Genomic DNA, 21,244 nt, shown 5'->3' on the forward strand with positions numbered 1-21,244 from the left:
AACGTTGGTGAAAAGCATCGTTTATGACAAGCGTATCGTGGGGCCTCAGTCGGCATGAATTAAAGTCCTTTTCGTCTCTCCTGAGCAGAGAGTTCAAATACGGTCAACGCACTCCTGGATGGTGTGAATATTTAAAAAAAAAGGGGGAAATCATTAAAACGGGAAAATCTCGACTGTTAGAGACGACATCAAATGGTTCAAAAGAGGGTTGTGGAAAATGTGTCAAACAAAAGGCACGTTATATCTTGAATCTTCAGCCTTTTTTTCCCCCCTGGTCGCGGATGATACAGAAGTCCTCACAGAGCCGGTGAAAACAGCTGCTTCCAGAGTCAGGGAAGCGAAGGAGCGGGTTGAGTAATGTCAGCCTTGAACTGGAGACGACACCCGTAATCAACATCAGTGTGGATAGAAATGATGTGCTCACTGAGGCAGACCGAGCTCATAAGAATTATTATTATTATGACGCCCCCAATTCCGAAAAAAACTGGAACGCTGCGAAAAATGTACGTAAAAGCAGAATGCAGTAATTTGCACATCTCATAAACCCATGTTTTATTCACAATGGGACATAGTAAACATAATAAATGTTGAAGTTGTACAGTTTTAATAGAAAAATGTGTTTCTGCACAAGACAGACAGGATTTTTAATGGTCTACTGTTTCTAAAACAAAACATTGTTTTTCTATTCTCGCACAATTCTTATATTCATTTTGCACCTTCTATTATTCGTCGTATCATGGCTAGTCAATGTTAATTTTGTTTTCTTGTGTACTATCCATAGTTTATAAAGTAACTAGTGTGTGAACCTCTGTACTGATGCTGCTGTGACACCTGAATCTCCCCTCGACAGGACAATAAAGGCTATTTCTATTCTATTCTAATAAGAAACAGCTGGTGGAGCATTTTACAACGAATTAGGTTGTTTGACTACAAGTCAGGAAGAGGAAGGGTATAAAAAGAATATTTTGGAGAGGCTGAATCCTTTCTGACACATCTCTATGAGATTAACAACACCACAGCTCCATCTAGTGGGGAAACATAACTACTGCAGTTACAGCAACTTTGGCTGGAAACGGACTGGATGATGTCGTCCAGACTCTTCACCTGAAAGAAAGAGCTGATTATTTCCTCTTTTCAGGCACACATTCTCAAATCTTATTTCAACTTATTTTAAGGGGTCTCGGCAAAGCCACCCTGACAGAACCGAGTCACTATTTGTACAAAAAGAAACACGCCAGCTAAAAAAAGATAAATTGATTTGTTTTATGGTTTGCGTCTGTGTGTTTGCAGGTGTTTTTACTGCAGAGCGACTTTACCTCCCTTGTGCGTCCAACCCTGAGGTTCGGGAGTTTGTAGACCGTCACCTGGCCCTTCAGTTTTTTAAATGTTTACAATGAATCTTCTTCATACACCAAAGTTTATTTTAGAGTTCTTCAGGGTTCAGTGCTTGGACCTATACCCTTTATTTTATATTTGCTTCCATGAGGTAAAGTTATTAGACAGCATAGGATAAATTTTCATTGTTATGCGGATAATACTCAGTTTTATTTAGCAGTGAAACCTGATGAATCCAATTAATTGCTTAGACTGCAAACATGTCCTAAAGTCATAAAAACCTGGATGACTCTTAATTTTCAGCTTTTAAAACTCAAACAAAACAGAGGTTCTTGATTTTGTACCTGAGCATCTTAAGGAAAAACTTTGCAGCCATTCACGTCCTCTGGGTGGCATTAATCTGGCCTCCAGTTCTGGTGTTATTTTTGATCAGGATGTCTTTTAACCCCCACATTAAAAATGTTAACAGGTCTGCTTTCCCCACCAACAAAGTATCACTAAAATTAGAAACATCTTGTCTCAAAATGATGCAGAAAAACTGGTCCATGCATTTATCACGTCTAGGTTGGCTTATTGTAATTCTTTATATCTGGGTGTCCAAAAACTTCTTTAAAAAGTATTCAGCTGATCCAAAAATCTGCTGCCAGGGTTCTGATGAGCGTTAGGGTGGGCTTGGGTTTCCTGAGCTCTCCCTTAGCTCTGCTGCTATAGGCTCAGACTGCGGGAGGACAAGCTGACCACATTTCCGCTCTCTGCTGCTGTCTTTACGTGCTCTGCTGTAATTATTTCTATCATTAACATGTCTTTCTTCCAACAGAAACTCCACCTGGACCCATCGTTTTGTGTTTGTCTGTGTCACTTTCCTGTCCTCTCAAACCCCAACAGGTTGAGGCAGATGGCCGCCCATCCTGGTTCTGGTTCTAGTTCTGCTGGAGTTGTCTTCCTGTCAAAAGGGCGTTTTTCCTTTCCACTGTCGCCAATGTACTGCTCAGGATGCTAAAGTTGTGCCACCTTAAGCTACTGTTTTGTTGAGGTTAGCTTTATCATCTCTTTGTCTAACAGGGCCCTGCCATTTTCAGCAGCTGCACCTTTTGTTATTCACCTCTGAAAGAGTTTCTTAATTTTATTGATCTATTTATTTTTATTCTTCCATCAACTTTAATGCGGCCCAACAGAAAAGTGCACCCATTCATCAATCGGTCACGACATGTGTGCTATTACTTTTATTGGTGAATTACCATAGTGATGCAGTTCACCAAAAACCAACCCCAAAAAATGCCTCAATGGAAATGAATGGGAAATGCCTGAAATCCTGTCAAAACCTAACGCTCTTTGAAATATCTCCTAAACCACTTTACGGAAGGTATTGATACTCCCACAAAATAATCATCAGACAGTCTTGTACGACTGATAGAGATCTGATTATGCTGAGAAAGGACAGAGTTATAGCTGTTTTGGACAGACCTTGAAAGCGCTGCGAGGTCTCATACAGTCTGTTGGCACTCAGTCGAAGCTTATTATTTCTGCTATTTGGCAGTGGGTGAAAATTAACACAAGAAGTCAAGCTGCTTTTTGTTCAGAATAGGATTATAGCATAGTAGTATATTTTCAAAATACTACAAATATGTTTTTAGTTGAAGTCAGCAGTCAGAGGTTTACACATCAGTCTGATATTAGCAGCCTGTCACAAGCAGTGGGCATTCTTCTTCTCTTCCAACAAGCAAAAAGTCCATCTGCAGCCCCAGGTTTGGCCATGAGATGGAGTGCCTCACTTCACACACGTTTATCCCAGATTACGTGCAACGTTACGACAGAATGTCCACTTTCAATTTCAAGGTTTTGTTTGTAGATGCTCCTTGTAGCAGCGATATGTTTAAGCAGTTGTTTTCTCTCTGACTTTACCAGTCTCTCACATGGTTGTGGAGGTAATTCGGCCCACTCTTCTTTCCAGCGTCGCTTCAGTTCATTGATGTTTGCAGACATTTGTTTCTGCTCAGCTCTCTGAAGATCCCACAGCATTTCAGTCAGGCTGACGTCTGGACTATAACTGGACCATTAGAACATCTTTATTCTTCTCTTTTTCAGCCATTCTGTTGTAGATCAGCTGCTGTGTTTTGGATCATTGTTCTGTTTTATGACCCAGTTTGGTCCAAGCTTCAGCTGTCAGACAGATGGCCTCACTCTTGACTCCAGATACCTTTGGTCTACAGAGTAGCTCATGGTCGACTCAGAGACTGCAGAACAAGCCCAAATCATCAACCCTCCTCTACTGTGCTTAACAGCTGATATGAGATGTCCGTGCTGATATGCTGTGCTTGGTTTTCTCCATACTTGGTACTGTGCACGGTGGGTAAACATCTCTACTTTGGTCTCATTTAGCCAAAGGAAATAGTTTTTCAGAAGTCCTGTGGTTCATTCAGGTACAACTTTAGAAACCTGAGCTGTGCTGCTATGTTTTTTTTTCTTCCATACAAAGCCCATTTTTCCCCAGTCTTTTTTCTCATCATCCTGTCATGAACCTTAACTTATAACCTGCTAACTGAGGCCTGTAGAGTCAGAGATGGAGCTCTTGGGTTTTTTGCATTTTCAGTAAGCATTGCATGTTTTGACCTTGGGAAGATTTGCTGCTATATTAAATGTTTTCCACTTGTGAATAATCTGTTTTTTTTTTTTTTGTAAAACAATGGACTCTAAAGTTTGGAAATGACCTTTAATCCCCTGCAGATTGCTGGCAGCAACAGTTGTCTCTAAAATCATTGCTGATGTCTTTCCCTCTTGGTGTTGTGTTAACACACACCTTGTCTGCACCAGAGCAGCAAATGGAAAAAACCTCCAGCTTTTATAAAGATGATATATATAAGATGATAAGATAAGATTTCTCGGCTTTGTGTTTAATAAATAATGACATAGTGGAATCTGTTGTGTCCTTTTGTACACTTGAGATTAGATTAGAATTACTTTAGGACCTGATAAACACCAGATCATTTTTGTTATGTTCTGAAAACACTAGTATTGAACCCATGACTGCACATTAACAGGAAAATATACCTGATTCAATCTTACAAATCAACTTCAGTCTCTGCATTTACATTTTAGTTCATGCTGTCTTAGATTTCTTATATAAAATGTGTTCATCACTTCACCTTGTATACAGCAATAGCTTAATAAATTATAATTGCAAACTATCGCCTCATTGATAAAATTTAGATTACCTTAAATGAGTGAACTACAACTAAACTGGTTTAAATCATTTTAATGTCTATTATATGCCTATAAATTGATAATAGATAAGTTTTAATTACTAGACAGAGTATTACTGTAAAACATGCTATATTGAGTAAAGTAGTTAATTACTGACATCTGACTAATATATGCAGATATTTTATCAACCTAATTCTTAATATATGAGTTATAAATTTTCTCCCTGCTCAATAGGGCTCATATGTGGCATCAAAAGTAAAAACATGCACAAATACATTGAAATCTTTTATTTAGAATTGCAATAAAATACTTTCAATGCTTTATATGAATGCAAAATAACTTAAAATAAAAGATAGTTTCTATAACTTCATAAATCCTAACCATTTCTTTTGATGTTCTTTGTACAATATTCACAATTTGAATTTTCAGTAAAAATATGATCCGATTTTACCTTTTTACAAAGCTCTTTTTAGCTGCTTTATTGGGTGCAGAGCACAACAGAGATGATCTGAAAAGCAGAAACTGCTGCCGGGCAGCTCGTAGTTCGTTACAAAGGACGGGACGGACAGAAAAATACAGTGTTGGTTGTAAGTGTGTTTGAAAGCATTTTCTTCTTCTTTTTTTTTTTTACTTCACAAGGAAAGAAAAAAAAACAGAGAAACATCTACATCAGCCTTATATAAAACAGACTAGTTTTTAACTGAAGCCCAGATTAGTGGTGAATCATTTGGTCAATGAAGACTGTAGATTCTGATATATACATACATACATTATATATATATATATATATATATATATATATATATACCAATACCCAATTTACAATTTTGAACATTTAAAAGAAGATTATACAGTAAAAATCAAAAACCACAGTCCACTGGCTCCTAAGGTCCAGAAACAAAGCTTCTCAGTGTGAAACCAAATGCTACAAGTCAAAGAATCGTCAAACAACAACTGATTAATGATATCTTTTTATCAACAATTTTCCCGTTATGATCTAGATTTAGGTCACACTATTTAGATACACATTTCTTGTAGTGCTTTAATCACTGTAGGTACTACATAAAAAAAAAACAAGTTAACAATGCTCTTTATAGTACTTTTCTGTGTATTAATAAATATCTGGCAGTTGGCTGTACTTCCTGTCCCAGTATCCGCCAGAGAAGAGCCAGTCCTGAGAGCGAGTGTAAGGGTTTTGTCCTTGCTGGAACCACCTGAAAACAGAGAGGAGGCGCATCAACATTCAGCTGCTGAAAGTCAAACAAAACCAGAGGAACAGAGGAATCAAGAGAAAGCCTGCTTCATCTCAGTCGTCGGGCGGCTGATCTGGTTGTTTGCTTGGAGCTAACATTAACTGGGATTAAGTGGGGAAGGACGGATTCTGAGGGAAGACACCTGTAGTGCTCGAGTAATTGCATTTAGTGCCAGTGAGGGGAGCTGTCATGCTGGTGAAAGAAAGAGCAGATCTTTTTTTTTATTATTTTATTTTTTTAAGCAGCTGTGAGACTAAAATCTGTGAGTCGTTCTTGAAAATGTGACACGGTTACAGATGAGGTTTCCCATTCAGAAAGCAAGGAGTGTCTGAAAGCGCAGAGGGTCACGTGATCACATCAAAACACGTCAGTCAAACAGTGAGCAGCTCTAACCTCGGGCCCAGTGGAGGATTCCTTAGCACCAAAGCAAGGATGCAGCAGAAAAAAAACAAACAAACAAAAACAAGTAGAGATAAAATGGAATTAGGCTCAAACAACTCCGAGCAGCAAAATGTGAAAAAGCAAAGATAGTAGTGACAAACTGCGGTATTAAAGGTAGACCTGTCCATTTGGAAACTAAAAAACCTACCACGACACACATTAGCTAACAGTAAAAAAAGCCTGCTGGGAGATTTAGGGAGTCTTCACCTGGTCTTCCACTCCTCGTCGGCCTTCGAGCGGTTTTTTCGAGCAGCTCTCTGCTTTTCCTCAAGCCTTTTCTTCTCCTCACTGGCGTGGTCTGTTCGAGGCATGACACAGTTGAGCATCGGAGCGAGGTGGATGTGATTTACTAACAATCAGCTTGCTAACAATCCTTACCGATGTCGCCATTCTCCATGGCTCTTATGTCCGGTCTGAGCCTGCAGTCGGTCTGGGGAATGACTCCCTCCATCTCCTTGCGCAGCTCGTTCAGCTGCATTGCAAAGGACGTGAAGCTGTACATCTGATGTTAACGAGTAAGAAGGTTTGTTAAAAATGCAAGGATTATTTTAGGTCTACTGATGGCCTGATCATGAGAGGCTCAGTAAGACCTGGACGGAGTTGGCTGGTCTGGGCGCGATTTTCCACAGCAGCTGGCTGCCAGGAATCACCTCCACGGTGTCTGCAGCTGGAGAGGGAACCGCCTCCTGAGCCCCAGTACAACCCTTAACAAGCAACAAAAATATAACACTTGAGCTTTTTAGCATACGCAGCCTAGATCTGATAACATCTCCTGACAACTATTATAGTATATACCTTCTACTGTGCAGGGGAGCCTATATATTTGGTGACAAAAACAGAAAGATGGAAGATGGAATGGTCGAAATGAAAACTGTACATCTTGAGAGGTCATGTGACTGTATTGCAAAGGTTACAATATCAGATCAAATGGATAACCGTGTTAGAACCTGGTGGTCCTGAGACGGTAAGACGCTGTAGCCCTTGGAGTGTAGATACAAGCGATGATTTGCAGCAGAACAGAGTCATACAGCTGAATCTTCACCTGCGCCAAGTCAGCCCACAGCTGTTCTAACTCAGGAGCAAGCAGACTGGCACTGGGTCAGAATAGACGCCCGAGCTGATCAGACGTGAAGAATCTCTGTGCCACCAGGGTCCCTTAAATCACTACCAGCTCCCCACACCACGATACAAAGAATAACACTGATGTGTCACTGCAGAACGTTGATAGGTTTGGTTCCCTCCACTCTCCATCCAATAACTGTGCAGAACTGAGATTCCTCACTGAACTTGATAGGATTTCACTCGTCATTAGTTCACATCTCTGGGTTATGGCACAACGTCAAAAGCAGCTGTCGCTGCACTGGTGTTAATGGCAGCCTATGCATTTGGTGGTGAACTTGGAGTCCGACTGATTCCAGCTGTTGAGACATGGCGCGGGACGACACAAGGTGTTGTACAGAGAACAATACCTGCGTCCGGCTGGAAGGCTAAAATGTTACGGGGTTCTGTAACATTTGGGGTAAAATACAATAATCAGCCCTTGTGGTCTGTCCTGTTGTCTTGTTGAACATGTTGTGTGTTCAGAGATGGTTTTCTGTAGACTTTTGTTGGAACCAGTGGTTATTTGAGCTACCGTTACCTTTCTGTCATCTTGAACCAGTCTATCCATTCTCCTCTGACCTCTGACATTAACGAGGCTTTTTTTGTCCACACAAATGCCGCTCACTGGATAGGTTCTCGTTTTTTGGACCGTTCTCTATAAACCCTAGAGATTGAGTGTGAAAATCCCAGGAGATCAGCCCTTTCTGAAACACTCAAACCAGCCCGTCTGGCACCAATAACCACAGCCACATTCAAAGCCACTTCAGTCTGCTTTCTTCCTCATTCTGACGCCCAGTTTGAGCTTCAGCAAGTCGTCTTCACAACGTCTACATGTCACTGAGTTGCTGCCGTGTGATTGGCTGATTAGCTTTTAGTGTTAACAAGCAATTGAACAAATGTATCTGATATAGAGGCTGGTAGGTGTAGATCCTTTGGTGTCCATTCTAGATGTGCCAACCTTGCAAATCCAAACATTTACATTGTCATTGCCGGTCTGCATGCGGACCAAGCACATCCAAATTAAACCATTCCATCTGTGTGTGTAACATTTTTTGTCAGTGAATGAATTTGGGTGTCTGAAATGACTACATGTGAAAAAAAAAAAAACAGCGGTTCAGATCTGCAATAGATTGCTCCAGAATTAGCAAAATGTAGATGTATTCAGTCTCCCTATCTTTATCTGTACCAAACTCCAACTTCTAATCATGCTGCATTCTTTGTACCTCATGCAAGTGGGAAGTCGGAGCTCTCTCTTTTACTTTGCAACTAACTCTACTTTGCTGCAGACTCCTGTAGGGTAATTCATACCGCTTTGCTGGCTTTCTTCTCGTCTCCCCCCTTTTTGTCGTTTTTCTTGTGTGCTTCAAAGGCAGCCGGGTCAACAACGTACAGGCACTCGGTCCACTTGCCATAGAGCGCACACAGCTTCTTTTTACTGTCAAACACACACACACACACACATATATCCTCAGGCACAATTGCTTGTGATGACTTCAGTCGGTTTTGAGCTTTAACAAATGAAAACCTTCTACCTGACAAAGCCTCAAAATTCAATAAAATAAAAGCACTTTTATCTGTGGGAAATTTCCGGAGAATTCACTTTGAGAGTTGTGTTGTTTGTCCGTACTGGTGTGTTTGCATATTAAAGCCTTTGCTTGAGCTGGAGCACCTAGTTGTGTCCAGTCATTTTTGTTGAGTCACCAGCTCTGCTTGTCCCCTCGCTTTGACTGAACCATCTGTTCCTCTTTGTCTCTGCTGTTTTTGCTTCTTTCATGCCTTTCTCACACTTGTGGATCCCGACTTTCATTTGTTGCATCAGTGCATGTGTGCCTCGAGAGCTGTTTTCTCTTCGTAATAACCTATAAACAGTGCCAATTGTTCCTCTGCCAGGGAGGCAATGCAGCTGCGGACGATTTTCTTTTCTCTTTTTTTTTTAAACTGACGGCGCTTTAATTTGTCTGACAAGATTACAGAATAAACTACCAGGTGGACGTTTTATAAAACCTAAAGAAAATGCAAAGGATGGCTATAGGATTAAACGTTGGAGCAGATCTGGATCACTTTTTGCTCAAACTCCCCGACAAGACCTTTTGGCCATGAGTGGTACTTCACTTTGAGCGTCCTGATTTACAGATGAAGCTTAAATGGCTGTAAGCAGCTTATTGAATTATATCGGCACTAATGTTTGGTAGAACATGATTTGGAAACCCTCAGGCAGATGGATTCACAGTTTGAAAATGACTGTCATTCCATCTGATACTGAAGCAAAACTAATTTTTGCCTGGCACTCACGGCATCCCAGAATATGCTGCAAACATACAAAAACAGAGATGAATAATCCAGCGTGTGACATGAGTTCAAAAAAATCGAAAGCAAAGGACTAAACTGCAGTGCCTGAAGTTATTTTAGCATCACCTTCATGTCTAAATTTCACCAGTATTCAAGAAAAAAAAAAGCGAAACAAAAACATTTTCTCAACATCACGCTGTACCTTTTATCGAGAATATAACCTTCAACTTTGTGCAGCTCCTTTCCAAAAAGTCCACATGGTTTGAAGTTCAGACAGCACTTTTCACCGGTTCTGGGAAACAAAAAGGAGGAGCGTAATTCTTTCACTTTTCTGTGGCTGAGTCTAAGAAAACGTGCACAGCTGTTCATTAGTAAAAGATTTAAGTTATCTAAATTGACAGCCTTTACTGTGTCACAGAGAAATAAAATACATGTGTGGAATTTTGTTTGATATTAAATGTATTTGCCACGGCTCTAGCGATGGTAAAGCTTCTACAGTGACTGGAGACTTGTTTTTTTTTCCTAATTAACTAAGCATTATTAAATTCTTGATCTTACAGAAGAAGCAGCTGATGTACAGCTTCCCCTGAAACATCACTGACCGTGGCTGGATGTATTGTATTGGAAACTCTCTGCAAGGCGGTGATGAAAAATGCAACACCCCTCCTCACCTTGTTGTTCAAATTTCACTGTGCTGTGGCATAATGAAAAATCCCTCAGTTCTTAAGAACAAGAAGCTGTTTTCCATCCAATTGTGACTCTGTAAATGCACATAAACCAATCGGCCGTAACATTACGACCGCCTCCCTGGTACTGAATGGGGCTTGTGGATTAGACTTGTTTTACATCTGGGGAGTTCAGACGTTTGTCATGATCTTTAAGTCTTTTCCTGAACCATTTCATGTGGCCCACTGATGTCTTGCAACAGTGGGAGTGGGGAGTGTTTTATTGGTTTGTTAAGCCACTTAGCTCTGACTTATGAATCAGACAGCCATAAAAGGCTCTTAAGCTCATGGGACGAATGTCTGTTGTGTCGACACAAAGCAGACAACTTAACGAAAAACCAAATATAAATTGGATATTCGGGCACTTTGTTACCAGCAGCCTGTCGTAAAGACACAATTTGTTCCCATTTCTTCAGCTGAATCTTCAAAAAACATCAAAGTTAACATGATTTGACACATAAAATAATATTTTACCACTAAGAAGTTGATTTTCAAAGAGCTATTAGCTGAAAACCCACAGGATAGACGATCAACTGAAGGACGATGCATCTCTCAGGTTGTTAATGGGTTTTTTTGTTGCTTAAAGACATGACTTTCAAATACCTTTCATCTGTTGCACTTATTTTTATTTTTAAGCACACACACCACACAGTATGCTGTTATGATCAAAGTTCAAAGAAAAACTTTGAAAGACCTTCAGAAAGTCTAAAAAAAAAAAACTATTCATCATGACCACAAAAAAAAGACTGCAGGAATGTCTGGCTGCTTAGAAGCAATACACAATCTATCCATCTACCTATCTGTGTGTATAAATAAATAATAAATAACTAAATGGGGTGGTTTTAAACTTTTGCACAGTACTGTACATGGATTGTTTTGCCCTCAGACCTGTGGTTGATCAGCTCCACGTTTCCATACTGCTCAATCCATAGTTGACCCACAATGATGTTGTGAACACAACATGTCGGGTTTGTCCATGTGTAGGCTTCATTGTGCCTGGAGGAACAATATTATAAAAAAGATAAATCGTCATTGTTATTATTAGTATTATTAAAATTTTATTTTACAATCCCAATTCTGACAAAGTTGGGACATTGTGTAAAATGTAAATACCAGAATGAAATGTTCTTCAAATCTCATATTTTATTCACAACGGAACATAAGAAACAGAAAATGCTTTAAGTGAGAAACTGAACCATTTGACGCTCAATCATGCAAAGAAGAAGCCAGATGTGAACAGCATCCAGAAATGCTGCCATCTTCTCTGGGCCAAAGCTCATTTAAAATGGACTGAGGCAGAGCGGGAAACTGTTCTGTGGTCAGACCAATCAAAATTTGAAATTCCTTTTAGAAACCATGAACACCACATTCTCCGTACTAAAGAGGAAAGGAACCATCCACCTTGTTATCAGCACACAGTTGAAAAGCCTGCCTCTCTGATGGTATGGGGGTTTATTAGTGTGCATGGTGTGGTCAGCTTTCACATCTGGAAAGGCACAATGAAGAAAAGTATCTACAGGATTTAGATCAACATGCTCCCATTTAGATTATGTCTTTTTCTGGGAAGGCCTTGCATATTTCAGCAAGACAATAATAAACCTCAGTCTGCATCATTCCAGCAGCTTGGCTTCATTGTAGAAGAGTCCAGGAGCTGAACTGACCCGCCTGCAGTCCAGACCTCTCACCAATTGAAAACATTTGACACATCCTGAAATGGAAAATCCAGCAAAGACGACTCAGAACTGTAGAACAGCCAGAATCCTCCATTAGACAAGAACGGGACAGAATTCCCTCCAAAACCTCCAGCAGCTGCTTTCCTCAAATGCTAGATGTTTACAGACTGATGTTAAAAGAAGAAGAGATGCTTCAAAGAGCTAAACATGGTCCTGTTCCAACTTTTTTTTAGATGTGTTGCTGCCCTAAACTTCAAGGTCAACTTATTTTAGCCTAAAAATGGACCAATTTCTTAGTTTAAACATCTGATGTGTTTACTGTGTTCCATTGTGAATAAAATTTGGGTTCATGAGGTTTGCAAACCATTTTACACAACGTCCCAACTTTTCCAGAATTGGGGTTGTATATATTTTTTTAAATCACCCAGAGGTTCTTACTTGGCCAGCTCCAGGGTGATGACACCTTTTGGCTCGGCCTCTACACTCTTTCCCCAGAACTTGAGCTTGGGGTAGATGGATCCATGAAACACAAAGTCTTGCTTCACGCCCTCAGCGTGGAAGGCGCTGACTGGAGGGTGATGGCTCACCTGCTCCGATATGAGCCTGAAACCCAGATCCTCTCTGGAGGAAAAACAAACAAAAAAAAACAAAAACAGTGAGACTGTTCGAGACTGTTTGCCACACGGTTTGCTAAAGTTCAGACAACTTCAAAGCTTTATGATACACACACTGAATTTTGAGGTAAAGGAAGTGAACACGTTGTTGGCAGTAGCGGTAATATGCTCAGCAAACAATAAAAGTCAAAGTCAAAACCACCCACCTGACCAGTTCGTAGGTTTCTCCGAGCAGAGGGTTGAATGGTTTACCTGTCCGCTCCCACTGGGAGGCCACGGCCGACACCGCAAACGCAGCCACACACTGCCGAAGGCAAACACACACACACGAAATCAAACGTGCTGAGCTCGAAAGCAAAGCCCATTAAACTGGGCCCACAGCAAGGCGGCTGAAGTAATTTGGTCAAGCTAAATCACTGAAGTTAAAATGCATCCTACCTTCATCCTCTCAATAGAATCTGTGGACGAGTTGGCCTGATGAATGAGGTACGTGTGCTCCATGTACTCGGTCAGACGCTGCAGGAAGCTGAGCGGCTCATTGAAAATCACTGGCATTGTAATCTTGGAAAGCTCCTGGAAGAGACGTGGGGAGGAGGGAGGAGGACAAGGTTTCATCGTGAAAAAGACAGCAGAGTCCTTTCACAAAGCACGCCCTTGAAAGTCAAATATCCAGGCAGAGCTTTTAAAAGACTTTAGTCAAATTTCGTCGACGATGCAATAATACGCACGTCGCTCTGGATCAAAACACAATCTTAAGTACAAGCTCATTACCCCATTCCATGATGCCTTGAACTCTTTCTGAGCCTAGTCTGTGGTTACTACAGTAAAAGTACACACAGTCTCTGGGCATTACATGATTTATTGTCAGAGGAAATGTTAGTAAATTGGAGAATGCTGCTGCCACGTGCCATGCCAGCGGCTCTGTTAGGACGTACAGAGTGTGTTCTCCTCCCATAGCAACCCAGAAGTCTCAAAAACAAGGTTAACATGGTGCTGCTCAGCAGGTTTCATATACATATTCGCTATTTACCGCCAGCGGTGACGGGAAAGCTGCGAAATTCTGATAGGAAGAACGTGTTGAACTGAGCAGCTGGTCTTCATCTGGTAAGGTTTTTAGCATCCCAATGAAGATAGTTCTTTTAAGGAAAAGGAATCTTTTAGCCTCACAGATCTGATGCTGGTAACTGATTCAAGCTGAAAATGTCCCAATGATCCACACATGACAGCAATACCGGTAAAAAAAAAGAAAACAAATAACATTGTTCTTACCATCCCAATGCAGTTTCTCAAGATGCTCCAAATGCTGAAGTCGTTCCTCGAAAACATCGGCGCAGGTAAGCTTGTCCTGAAATAACACATAATTATACATCCACCGCAAGGCGTGCATAATGGAGTCACTTTGTGCCGGTGCTCTGAAAGCAGCCACATTTCATTACAGCCGATGTAGCAGACAAACAGTAGCTGCAGCTGGTGACACATTAGACAAGAAGTCCAGGCAGACGAACATCAGCAGCAAAACCTATTTCCTGCAGCACGCTTGACCAAACAGGCTGGGAAAGCTCCACAGTTTGGAAACTACTCAGAGAAATTCTACTTCCTGCTAAAATGCAGGTAATAGTGCTGTGTTGTGAACCCTTAAAGAAGCAGAACACTAGCTAAAAGGTTAAAAAAAAAAGTCAAAACACAAGCTAAAAGTAGCAAAATACTTGCTAAAAATTAATAGTAGCAAAAAAACTGGCTAAAAGCTAAATGTTGCCAAAGCCTATATGAAGGGAGTGAAATGGTAGGTAGAAGTTAAAAGTAGCTAAAGGCTAGCTAAAGCCCTAAAGTAGCAGAACAGTAGCTAAAACTTAACAGTAGCATAAGAAGACAAAAATATAGCATCTATGCTGAAGCAGATTTCAAAGAGAACAGCGGAACTGAAAACTTTTCAATGCATTTTCTTTGGAAAAGTATTTGCAAATAAAGTTAATTAGTTTTAAAAGTATAAAACGAAGGAATGAATGAGCTGAATCTTTTGATAGAGGAATGATTAAAACAGGGCAAAGGTTGCACAAGTAATGAGAGTGCAGAGAACTTACGGAAAAATAAAATAAAAATGACAAGAGGAAAACATCAGTGTGAACGTGGGCTTTCATAAGAGTACCCTGAGGTATGTGTAAAATGAGAGGTTAAAATACACCTGAATCACGTGAGCTGCGCCGGACTCCAAAGCTGCCGAGGCATCAGCCAACAAGGGCTCACGCTGCTAACTGATTGTTGCATTACACTGTGACCTTATCAATATTTAACAGCGCGACACAGAGCTCAGTCTGTTCAATACAACCCTTTCCCATGCCTTCACCAGGCGGGCCTTCGCTCTAAATTATTCACACCATGAAGTGGAAAGACCTGAGGGAGGACGGGAGGAAATAAATGATCCCCGAACGAACCAAAACTCTCCGAGCAGCCGAAATACCTGCAACAATGGCAGACCGATATGGGAACACAGCTCCCTTTGTAGAGTTTGTTCATCCTTAAAGCAGAGATAAAAGCCTCGGGGGGGTGTGAGGCCAATTTACAAAACTGTGGGGGCATATTGCACTGCTGACCTATGCTTTGTTATCCCGTTGGGTTGAGTCTCGTCCCCGTCTCCATGGTGATCCTCCTGCAGCATGCTGCTGGCGGGGCTGCTGGAAGGGCTGCTTAGCATGACAGAGCCTTCGTCCTCCTCCTCGTCCTCTTCAAAGGAATGGTCGTCCACCGTCTCGAAGCCGCTCAGGGAGAGCTCAGAGCCTGATTCTGACAGAGACCAACACGTGGAGATAATGAAGTGCGTTAGCAGGGCGGTTTCAAAGGCTGATTACACGAGAGCTGCTGAAGAGCACAAAAGGAAACTCCTTTAATTAAAAAGGAAAGATTTTTTTTTTAAGCCTGACTGACAAGTCTGTATCAATAAAGTTGTTCAAAAATTACGAGCAGCTCTTTGAAAACCTGTTTTAATATTAAATAGCCCATGTATTAAAGGAAACTTGCGCTTTTTATGAGTTTGAATTTTTTTTAAATTTAATTTATAATTTAGATTTTATCTTTAAACCATTTTTGCTTTTCAATTTCAAACGCACCTCAATCAGCTTTTCCACCACAACCTTAACCGCTTCCAGTTTTACAGAACGATACTAGCGAGGATCATATCAGTCAACATTTAGGTTCTTAGTATCACCCGCCGCCATGACAGGTGGGCAATCATGTAACTGCCTGTGTCTGTGTTTTGTGTTTGTCCGTTTCTTAGGAAAAAAGGAATTAATAGTTGGATAGCTCAGATAGTAATCAGTAGATGGACATCTACAACGGATGAACTTTTGGAGTCAAGCCAATTCAAGATGGCTGCCACAGTAAAGGCCTTTAGTGAACATAAAAATGCCAATAACTCAGTCAATTTTAGAGGAACTGAGCTTAAGTTTTGTGTGGTAGTAGCCAGAAGCCAGCCCCAACACATACTCAAAGCACACACTGATCTCATGAGATCCGAGTTTAAAACTCTGCTGTTCACTATTGGAGTCAACTCTGTCTGTCTGTTAGCAAAATATATCATGAACTACTGGACCGCTTTTAATAAAACTCTCAGAAAATAATCAAGTGGGTGTACATTTACAACTGACTACCTTTTGGAGTCAACCCAATTCAAAATGGCTGCTACAGCTAACTGAATTGAGCAAACACAAAAGTGGTAATAACTCGGTCATTTCTATACAGAATGTTTTTGTTTTTTAACTTTTTTTTTTGAATATACAGAATGAGCTAAAATTTGATGTGGTAGTTGTTAACACCATTCTAAAACACATACTCCAAGAACTAACAGATTGTGCAACATCTTCGTTTAAAACTTTTGTTCGCAAAGCGGTGGGAGATCAACGTTCCCTAAAGGAACGCTACTTTCCTTTGAACAAGAAATGCCACTAATGTAAAAACTGGTAAATGTTGTCTGGAGACTGTGCTCTTATGAGCTTACTCACACAACTTCGACAGATAAATGTCACACTGTTCTTATAAATCTTCTACATTAAGTGTTTATGTTAAAAAAGCACCAAGATGTGTTCAGTACCACTTCCGGTCAGGAATTTGATCTTTTCAGGTTGATTTTAAGCTGATTTTAGTTTTACGAATTCCGTCTTTTTACTAATTATACAAAGATCTGAGTCACTCTCTTCAAGTACCTGCTTTTGATGTTGTCGCTGCTCTCTTGACTGGCACTGAAGTCTTTGCCAATAATGCGGCACATAAAGCTCATCAAAATTAATTTGGTTTAAATTCAGAGATTAGACGTCTGGTAATAATAAAGAGTTAGTCTAATCAACCTCAAGCGAAACAGCGCGTCGCAACCGGAGCAAAACATTAATCAACCGTCATGAAATATTGATGAAAATGTTAAACTTCTGTTAGTTTCACTCAGCTGCTGGTACACAAGTGAAGGATTGCTAGAGCTTTAGAAAATTATTGCTGTCAGCTTAAGTGACAGAATCAGGCAGCTATGTTGTAATTACAACAGGCCTCGTGAATGGAAAAACCTACATTTATCAACAGAAATCAATTTACTTTTGTTCTCAGCTTCATTTGCATTGGCAGTGGGTTGAAAAATGAACATGCTCAACAATAGTTTATAGAAATCTCCCATGCAGGTTTACACTAGTGTTCATGCTCCTTCCCATCCACAAAACTGATTTAGTTAAATATCTGCAAAGCGTCCAGGTTTCACAAACTCCCAAACGTTCCACAGTTTCCATTTTGGAAAGCTCCATCAAGCATCAGGCACTGGGCTCAGGCGGTTGTCTCAACACAAACGGGCCAGCGCCCGAGTCTCAAGGAGGGGGCGAACCTACCAAGAGCGGCCTCGAGAAACTTTCCCGGCGTCCTGCAGGTGAACGAGAGTGCGCCGAGCGTGAAGGGGAGCCCGTCACGGATGCTCCGAGGCGCACGGGCGCTCGACAACTTGTCAACTCACCAGAGACGGCGTCGTAGAACTCATCCTCGCTGAGGGCGCTGCGCGGTGACGATCCCTTGATGAAGGATTGCTCAAGTTTGTGGTGCTCCGTGGCAAGAGTCTGCAGCGCCTCGGAGAGGATCTTATTCTTGTCTACCTCCTGCTCCAATTTCAGACTGCACACCTGAGCTCACCACACACACACACACACACACACACACACACACACACACACACACACACACACAGACAGAAGGGAACAGACTAATCACTCACAGAAGCCAACACGAGTTCTACACTGTGTTCCAAGGACTGTAGATATGGCGTTCTCATGGTGACCAAAATTTGATTCTGCAAACAAATGTTCATGCCTATCAGACATTCTGGGATGGCAGCAGCTCTGCAAATAATCAGAATGTGAGCTGACTGATCCTCCGTTCTTTGGCTGACCCACAGTGACAGAGGCTGAGAAGGAGCTGAGCTGGACGAGCCATGTTTTTTCTGTTTTATTTATTTATTTTTTTTTCACCCCCTGTAACCGAGAACGGCTGCCTTATCGTCTCAAATGTTCTGCTGGAGAACATGATTCCTGTGCAGGAGAGAGTATCGAATGACGGGTAATGGGACTCTGAATAAACCATAAGCTGAACCTTTATTTATTTTTTTCACACTAAATATTAGTTTTGGTAATAGGAGCTTAGTTTTGCCTCCACCTTTTGCTAAATAAATCTTGTTTCCCTGCCCCTACAGACACACTGGAAGCACGTTCATCCAGCTGGAGGTCCCTGACAGAGAGACAAAAGGAATGCTGGTTAAATACCCGCCAAATGTCGGAGGCAATGACAGACAGATGAATTTCAATTTCATAGAGGAGCTTGCGTCCGCTGACCGGACCGCTGAAAACGCAGAGCTGCAGGAGCCGGATGTGGTTCAGCGTCATTCCTTTGCAGGAGGGGGCTTGCTGCTTCTTTCAGACTGTAACCCGTCATGTGCAAGCTGTCCTATATGCTACGTTTTTCAGTTCCTTCCACTGATATCGGCTCTATTGAGAGGGCAGAGCTCTGAGATTCTGTCGGGCCTTTTGTAGTGCGGTCTGCAGCTGGAGTTCAAAAGGCAGCACAGCTGAGCGAAGGAGGCCTGGGGTCGTGTGTAAACTCGGAAAGGCAGCAGCGACCTGACTGAGCGGAGCATTCAGTCGGCTCGTGGCAGCCACCGCTTCTCCTCTGAAGATGCCGCAGGAGTTCAACCATCTTGTGTTTTAGAGATGAAGCCCTGTCAGTCGCGCATGACAAAGGGCAGGTGATTTTTCCCTCCTTATTTCTGAAGATGGTGATAAAGCTTTTCATGGCTTTGTCCGTGTTTAGCAGAGCAACTGGGACGATATGTAAAAAAACAACAACAACAACAACAAAACCCAGTCATGGGTAAAAAGAAAGGTCACTCTCTTTTAATTATATGACTTCACATCCACACCTCTAGTGGACCAAAACACACAAAGTATTCCACTGTGCCATTATTTACTAAACAAAACTGAGGCTAAAATATAAAAGTTGTGTGTCGCCCTATGATTCAGAACAATCTTCCACAGCAGTGACTCTCAGTAGTCATTTTCTGACTGAATTTATCAGTGTTTCACATGGTTGTGGAGGTAATTCGGCCCACTCTTCTTTCCAGCGTCGCTTCAGTTCATTGATGTTTGCAGACATTTGTTTCTGCTCAGCTCTCTGAAGATCCCACAGCATTTCAGTCAGGCTGACGTCTGGACTATAACTGGACCATTAGAACATCTTTATTCTTCTCTTTTTCAGCCATTCTGTTGTAGATCAGCTGCTGTGTTTTGGATCATTGTTCTGTTTTATGACCCAGTTTGGTCCCAGCTTCAGCTGTCAGACAGATGGCCTCACATTTGACTCCAGAATCTTTTGCTCTACAGAGGAGCTCATGGTCGACTCAGAGACTGCAGAACAAGCCCAAATCATCACTCCTCCACCACCGTGCTGTCAGCTGGTTATTAGGTATGAGCTGTGCACTGTGGGTAAACATCTCTACTTTGGTCCAATCTGTCTAAAGGACATTGTTCCAGAAGTCCTGTGCTTCGTTCAAATACAACTTTGGAAACCCGAGTTGTGCTGCCATGTTGTTTTTAGAGAGAAAAGATTTTCTCCTGCAACCCTTTCAAACAAGCCATACTTGTTCAGTCTTTTTCTAATTGTCCTCCACTGAGCTTCAACCTCTAACCTGCTAGCTGAGGCCAGTGGAGTCTGACACGGAGCAAATGGGTTTTTCCTTTTGTTTGACTCTGAGTATTGCACAGTCTGACCTTGGGGTGAATTTGCTGGACCATCTACTCCTCGGAAGATTGGCAGCGGTCCTAAATGTTTTCCACTTGGTGTTAATCTTTCTCATTGTAGAATAATGGGTGTCAGATCGTTTTGGAAATTACCTTTGATCCTTCCCAGATTGCTGGCAGCAACAGTTCCTCTAAGGTCATTGCTGATGTCTTTCCCCCTTGACGTTGTGTTAACACACACCTGTTTGTTCCAGAGCGGCAAACTGGCAAAACTCCTGCTTTTATAGAGGTGATCAGATGATCCATTTGATCAGCAGCTCCCGGCTGAAACTTGCCTTCCTAAATCCTGTGAAATCAGCAGGAGTGGATATGGTTTTTCATATACAAGTTTTTCCATTTTGGCGTTGTTTTTATTTAGTAAATGACACAGTAGAATCTGTTAAGTGGCTTTGTACACTTGAGGTTAGATTTGAATAATTTTAGAAACCTGGCAAAGACCTGGTCATTTTAATTGTAAAACCCTAGATTTTCTTTTGCTTTTTAGGACGAAATCCGGGCATTTTCACATAAAATCTATGTATGCTCTGGTTTAAATATCCAACAGCCCATAAAGCACATTCATTACTACAGTGCATCCAAAGCAGCAGCACAAATAAAGCACACCATCAGAAAGGCGTCAGCAGCGACTAATTCTCATTCCGACGAGACGTTCAGATTATGATCTGCTTCAGAAAGTGCCAGAAATTATCTCGAACTGCAACCGGCAATAACACGGAGTAGAGAGAGAGAGAGAGAGAGAGAGAGAGAGAAAAAAAGAAACACTGAAATAATCTCAGCCCTTCAGAGCTGGCAGATCATAATAAAGTCAACTTCACAATGTGCAAAAGTGACGAAATTTTAATTATAACGTGAAGCAGATCTGCGCTCTTTGATTTCTTACATCATACTTATCACTGGTAGAAATTAACACAGAGATTTAATCTCGTTCTGTTTCTAAGTGAACAATGTTTCTGCACAGACTGCCTTTTAATCCATTGCTCCCTGATTAATCTCCACACGTTGTATTTATGTCAGTGTTTCCTTTTGCTAAAACAAATATAAAGCACAAACTCTTGCTCAACACTAACGCATGTGCATACACAAATACACACGCACACTAAATTGCTTTGTTGTTCTGCGTAAGCAACGTTGAGCAATGTCCTGTGGAGAATGTCTTGTGACTGTGGAGGGACAATGCCATCCAGCCTGCTGCCAGCAGATTGGCTGCATTGTTTATGTGAGATAATTTTTCGGTATGCTGCAAAAACACTTCTAACATAGTCAGACCTGAAGAGTGACACGCCTTTAACTTCATTTCTCGTC

At 41.4% G+C, this 21,244-nt stretch overlaps 1 protein-coding gene across 3 annotated transcripts in view; it reads right to left on the minus strand.

Moving 5' to 3' along the window:
- Positions 1 to 4,808: 4,808 nt before the first annotated feature.
- The window catches only part of osbpl1a (oxysterol binding protein-like 1A), a 29,422-nt gene continuing 12,986 nt past the window's right edge, over positions 4,809 to 21,244 (minus strand). For 2 of the 3 annotated variants that reach the window (XM_017428828.3, XM_017428829.3), the window contains exons 16-29: positions 17,614 to 17,776; positions 15,224 to 15,413; positions 13,902 to 13,977; positions 13,071 to 13,205; positions 12,839 to 12,936; positions 12,457 to 12,639; positions 11,234 to 11,341; positions 9,823 to 9,912; positions 8,640 to 8,766; positions 6,821 to 6,934; positions 6,609 to 6,732; positions 6,438 to 6,528; positions 6,183 to 6,203; positions 4,809 to 5,750 (exon numbers count right to left, since the gene is read on the minus strand). In XM_017428828.3, coding sequence (XP_017284317.1) covers positions 5,648 to 5,750; positions 6,183 to 6,203; positions 6,438 to 6,528; positions 6,609 to 6,732; positions 6,821 to 6,934; positions 8,640 to 8,766; positions 9,823 to 9,912; positions 11,234 to 11,341; positions 12,457 to 12,639; positions 12,839 to 12,936; positions 13,071 to 13,205; positions 13,902 to 13,977; positions 15,224 to 15,413; positions 17,614 to 17,776 — 1,623 coding nt within the window. In that variant the 3' untranslated portion in view covers positions 4,809 to 5,647. The remainder of the gene's footprint in view (positions 5,751 to 6,182; positions 6,204 to 6,437; positions 6,529 to 6,608; positions 6,733 to 6,820; positions 6,935 to 8,639; positions 8,767 to 9,822; positions 9,913 to 11,233; positions 11,342 to 12,456; positions 12,640 to 12,838; positions 12,937 to 13,070; positions 13,206 to 13,901; positions 13,978 to 15,223; positions 15,414 to 17,613; positions 17,777 to 21,244) is intronic. The other variant, XM_017428830.3, reaches the window with a different exon arrangement.

Source organism: Kryptolebias marmoratus, linkage group LG24 (genome assembly GCF_001649575.2).
Source record: "Kryptolebias marmoratus isolate JLee-2015 linkage group LG24, ASM164957v2, whole genome shotgun sequence".
NCBI lineage: Eukaryota > Metazoa > Chordata > Actinopteri > Cyprinodontiformes > Rivulidae > Kryptolebias > Kryptolebias marmoratus.